Genomic DNA, 6,000 nt, shown 5'->3' with positions numbered 1-6,000 from the left:
ACAGTTCTGTTCTTACCCACATAATTACTTATTTGCGCACAACACGAAAGAAACACATGACTACGTATGAAAAGGTTTTTCAGAAACCGCTACCAGTCATAAAACTGGTTGACATTCAAATTACTTAATGAAGTAACAAGTCTCGAGGTATTGCTTCATTAAATAATTTGAATATCAACAAATTTTATCAGTAGTTGCGGCCTCTGAAAAACATTTTACACTTTTTAAACAAATGGCTTTAGTCACACGACATTTGCAATTTCTGACATCACATCCTAACCATAATACGTAGCTAAATTTCTTACTGTATTTTGACGAATAATAAGTTCCGTTATCCGATAAATTTAGGACGAGGAAAGCTTAATCTGAAATTAAATATTTTTAGCTAGTCCCGAAATAAAAAGTATATATTAAGAGCAATTAAAAAAAAAACAGATCGATATTTTTGTTGGGGTAGTGGAGTATCTTTCAAGTGTAATTTTACTACGTAGGTGTCCTATCCTATGTTGGCCCGGCCGTGAACGAAAGGGGCGAGGAGGTCAAACCTGGGAAAATGTCAATGTTTCAGAGACTTTCTTCAGTTCTGTGTAAGTATCGTGTATTTCGTCTAATACTTTATATTTGAAGCCCAGGTTTTCAGTTGTTATAAGATTTATTCGCATATGGCATATGCAATATTATTGAGTTCCGCAATCCGTTGCTCTAACCGAGATTGAATGGTCGAGTAGAAAATTTTCATGGTTAACGTTAAGGTGGAGGGAATCGTATATAGTTGTATAATAATATAATATCAATCTTTCAGTGTTGTTTCATAAAATCATAATTTACACGATTCGTTTAATGCCGTGAGCAGTGATTAATATTCCCAGTTGAGCGACATGAATAGATTTAAGTATACTGTTTGAACAAGGTAAACCCCCCAATGTGTTTCAGTAATGATGCAACCGCCCCCCCCCCCCACCTCCCCTCGCCCTCCGTGAGACAGAAGATTGACACTGTGGTATTAAATCGTTCTGAAAAAGGGGGGAGGGTGGTCGGCAGTTCGTGGGAGGAAACGAGTAAGTTGTACATTTTATATAATGTAATTGATGTGCGGAACTCCTTTCCAAAATTTGATGAATTCGGAGTTTGATTTCTCACATTTACTCAACTGAGTAAATTGTATGTCTCAGTTCAGTTGGGCGCTGTGTTCTCAAAGGGGTGGTAATTTTCCTCGGCTGCAATATTTATTTTGTATTTGGAGAAAGAAAAACATTCTACTTGTGACGGTTCAGTTTTCTCTCATGGGAAATATCTAGTTACATTCCCAACTTAAGTTTTTAAATCAGCCAAGTCTGTTAGCTGTTAAATTTGTTATGCACATAAGTAAGCAACCCACCTTTTGCATTAGAAATAAAATGTGTAATGCTAGACGTAAAGGGAAAAAGGTAGTTAATTATATTGACAAAAAAAGTCGTTCCCAAAATAAGTATTTTGCATGTTTGGATTGCTTTGAACGCAAAGCAATAACATGTTGTTACTTTGTATATACTTTATTTTACAGGCCAGAAGTCTCATGTACCATTATTAGCTAATGTGAGATGTGTGCAGAAAGCCTCTGGACTTTTACCTGAAGCAAGAGATGATTACCCAGAGAGAGACCTAAAAAATTTTCCTCGCCCAGTGAGGGCTGAATTTCCAGGCAAAGTCCGTTTGGGATTCATCCCAGAGGAATGGTTCACTTTTTTCTACAAAAAGACTGGAGTCACAGGTAAGAGGTTAAATTCCTCTGTTCATTACTGGCTGGAAAATGTTAAGTGATTGTGGCTGGTTAAGGTGTTTTGTGATTTAACACTAATTGTGTTGACTGAGTGCATGTTTGAATGCTGTGGTATTTGTATAGATATTGTGCTGTTGTACTGTATCATCTTTCTCTTTGAATGACGCCACTCAGCTGATTATTTTATGACCTACATGTAGAGTGATAGCGCCCTCAGTAATTTGATTGTGCTGGCAGAATGATAGGTTTTAGCGGGAGGTCTATGGAATAGTGACCCAGGAGAAATAATGTAGGTTAGATTTGAAACTTGCATAGCTGCATGAAAATCTGTTGTATGTAATCTTCTCAGAGCATTTTCAAACAATGGAAAATCCGCGATGGGATATAACAATATTATGAAGAGGATAGTTGCTACTCACCACGTAGCAGAGCTGGAGAGGCTGAGTCGCAGATAGTCACAACAAAAAGAATGTCACAGAAAGTGAGCTTTTTGGCTAACAAGGCCTTTGTCGAAATTTCTCTCTCTCTCTCTCTCTCTCTCTCTCTCTCTCTCTCTCTCTCTCTCACTCACTCACTCACTCACACACACACACACACACACACACACACACACACACACACACACACACAAAACCTGCCAGAAACTGTGGTCATGTCTGTGTGAGTTGCATGCATGGTTGTGTTGTCTAATTTTGATGAAGGCCTTGTTGGCCGAAAGCTCACTTTCTGACAGGCTTTTCGTTGTGTGTATCTGTGACTCACTATCTCCATTGTATGGTGAGTAGCAACTATAATTTTCATATAATTGTCTGAGTATTTTATTTCATATTATGCACACACATTATAGATAAATTAGCGAAAGTACAGGGGTTTTGCACTGTGTAACGCTCATTGTACAGTTTAACATGCACATCAAATTACAACATAATTTCGCATTTTTCATGCTTGCAAATAGTTGCAAGAGGTGAAATAAGCAAATAAAAAAACCGTGGAAATGTCATAGTACTTAACCCTGTTCTGAGTATTTGTCATACTGACATAGCCACAAAGCCACAGTTCATGAATTATGTAGTATTTGAAGTAAGAGTTTTGTTACTGTTGGTTGAAAGAACTGTTAGTTTTTGCATATTCACGATTACACTGATTTGATGTTAGTGAAATGCTCAGTGACATTTGGATGGCATTAGGTGTTGGATTTGCTGTAGAATGTACTATCATTTAAACTGTGGTTGAACAGTTCAGGTATTTGCTATTAAGTTTCTTTGTAATTTATAGAAGGGATACTGGAAGCAGAGAAAGCAAGACCAGGCCTGCATGAAAGACTGATATGAGAGCAGCGGTATAGAGAAAGAGCATGGTAGTTTCGCCCAACAGCCACTATACCCAGGCTATGTGCTTTGCACATAGCATATACCACCATCCTATACCCTCATCCTGAACTTCCTTTTCCAAGGAGTCACATAATATCTGTTGATGAACAGGAACAGTTTCATTTATTACAAGAACTATCCAAAGGTGGTGTCCTAAGTCTGTAAGGTTGTCAGTGACCAAAGCATGTTAGCAACTAGCAAGAGTCTTTCTCTCTTTGAATTGTTTGAAGTAGGATATTATGGTTGCTGAATTCATAGTAAAATAATCAGTTACCTGCTTTAAAAAATTGCTTTTAAATATCTCTGGGATTTTAAAATAGTGTTCTTGTAATTATCTGGATGTATTGAATTTTGAGGAAAGCTAATTCTAAGCTTGGGGGGAGGGGGGGGTGATGTACAGAAACTATTTACTTTCAGCATGCTGGATGGAAACAAGGCAGCAACTTGAAATGATTCAGTAAAATTATTGAAGTTGAAGTTGCATAGAATTTAATCTTCATTAACTGAGGACTAATTTCGGACCTTTGCAGTTCTTTTTCAAACCATCTGCACAAGTAAAACATCATCCAAACCTAGTCTTCAGTTAATAAAGACAAACTTCTGTGCAACTTCGACAGTTTTTATAATTTTGTCGAGTTGTAACTTGAGAGAATTTATGAAGTGACACAATGCATTGGCACCTCATATGAGATTTTGGTTTTATTCGGTTTTAAGGAAAGTAAATTTCAGATTGCTCAGTACATTTTCTTAAATTGTGCACAGTTGTTGTATATTTGGAAAGGCACAACAATTGTAGAAGTTTGAAATGTGCTGCAGTGCGGCTAAAAATAACAAATGTCCCAAGTGAGTCTTTTCTCATATGCAGAAAAGATAAGTCAACAATAAAATTGTCATATTTAAAGAACATTAGAAGGGCTTCATTCTCATCACTGTATTTAAGAACATGTTTATTTACTCTTTGCTGTGTAAAAGAAACAATGGAAAATGACTTTACCATGTTGCTTTTGGTGTTTTACTATTGCTTTATGCTTTACAATGTTAGGGATGGCAGTGTATGGACTGTGAATACAGATCTGACTGTCACTGTGCAGTTTCTAAAATATTTGTTTTGTGTTAATGTTTGTTGCATGAAAGATACTGTGCTCAACAGGCAAAATAGATTATAGGCTCACCTATGGGAGCATTTGAGTGTTCAGTTCACAGCAGTGCTGCTTTTATTGCAATAATTTCAGTGAACTTCCTCTCTTTCAATAATTCAGAATATAAATTTTGTGGAAAAATGGCTTCACACAGAAAGTGCAAGTAAGATAGGGCCTAAAGTTTCTCTACTTCCACAACCAGATTTCAAAAATTTTAATTTATAACAAAACTCGATAATTAGTACCCAGCTACAGATAGTCTCTGTTCAGAATTATTGTGATATCGGTATATTCCGTGTTGCTTGAATTTTGTACACTCGGAACCTTTGAATTTGTTTCTCCAAAGGAACGTTCTGATTTGCAATACGAGATGTCTTAGTTGACATATTTTAATCATATTGTGAAAGAGATCAATGTGAAGTGCGCAAGTTTTGTAAACTATCTCAACTTTCATTTGAGACTAGATCACCAATGAATGAGAATATTTAAATTGTGTACCATGATCCAATGGGACACAGATTCTTAGTGGTTTATAAAAAATGTAAACTGTATTGATACAAAAATAATTAATATTGCTGTCTAAGTATATATGATTTAATTCAGAAAAAAATTAAAACTGAAAATAAACACGCTGAATAAATGGTATTTTTATTTTGTTAATATAAAATCAGGCATATCATTAGAATTGTTGACCTGGTAAGTTATATTACTACATTAAAGGAAAAATGAGAAAAGTTACCATGTGTATTTGCAATTAAATTACTTCTCCTAGACCAGTTATAAAGATGAGATTTTAAATGTATTTATTTTTGCAGGCATTATACCAAAAAGTTTTTGGGGAGAATAAATGTGAAAAGGAGGGCCAAACAAGATGTGAACCTAAATGTTTATCATATTTGGTTATGTAGGGTTACCGAAAATTACTGTCTCCTCCAACTTAGGTGTATTTAACCAATCAGTTAAACAGGGAATGCAAATGTGAATCCAGATAATGTGAATTTGTTCTCGTTTTGAACAGTTGTAGATGCAGTTAACTAAATTCTAAGAAAAATAATCATCCAGCTGAGGATCAAATTTTAAATCATCAAATAAGTGTAGACTGTTTAATGCAGTAAGGCAAAACATCATATGTAAGAAATGCAATGAGTGTAGAGTTTGCATTGGTCAGTGGACAGGCAGAGCAAGAAAGATGTTTACTTGTGCTCTCTGGATATGGATGTAATTTTGTGCCTGAGGTTGGGCAAGAATTTGTTGTTGTGAAACTGCTTAAGTTGTGTGCTTTAATCATGAATTAGTTTAAAATAAAAATTTTTATTACATGGCATGGATATAACTAATTTGTATGCTAAAAATTTCAGGCCCATATGTCTTTGGCTTGGGTTTAACAACCTATTTGTGCAGCAAAGAGATATACATCATGGAACATGAGTATTACAATGGTTTGTCATTTGCCATACTCATTATTTTTGCTGTGAAGAAGTTGGGTCCAAAAATTGCTGCATATGCAGATGCAGAAGTTGATGTAAGTACTTCTTTTTGATGGCTGCTGTTAATTTGCTGGTGAGGTAGGGAATTTCCTCTATGGGCTGCTGTTTGAACAATGAAACAATGAGAAATTTATAGTTTCAAAATGGTGAAAATGTTATATTACTGGTTGTTGAACTACACTATACTGTTGCAGCCCATTAAAAAAAAATTAAGGCAGTAGAGTTATGTTAAAGAAGTGGGTTTC

At 35.5% G+C, this 6,000-nt stretch overlaps 1 protein-coding gene across 1 annotated transcript in view; it reads left to right on the top strand.

The window, feature by feature from the left end:
• Positions 1-439: 439 nt before the first annotated feature.
• LOC124721809 (ATP synthase subunit b, mitochondrial-like) overlaps positions 440-6,000 on the top strand; it is a 31,082-nt gene continuing 25,521 nt past the window's right edge. The window contains exons 1-3 of the mRNA XM_047246929.1: positions 440-587; positions 1,544-1,750; positions 5,627-5,790. Coding sequence (XP_047102885.1) covers positions 554-587; positions 1,544-1,750; positions 5,627-5,790 — 405 coding nt within the window. The 5' untranslated portion in view covers positions 440-553. The remainder of the gene's footprint in view (positions 588-1,543; positions 1,751-5,626; positions 5,791-6,000) is intronic.

Source organism: Schistocerca piceifrons, chromosome X (assembly GCF_021461385.2).
Source record: "Schistocerca piceifrons isolate TAMUIC-IGC-003096 chromosome X, iqSchPice1.1, whole genome shotgun sequence".
Lineage (NCBI taxonomy): Eukaryota > Metazoa > Arthropoda > Insecta > Orthoptera > Acrididae > Schistocerca > Schistocerca piceifrons.
Note: the sequence above shows the minus strand (reverse complement) of the source record. Positions and strands in the feature narration are given on the sequence as shown.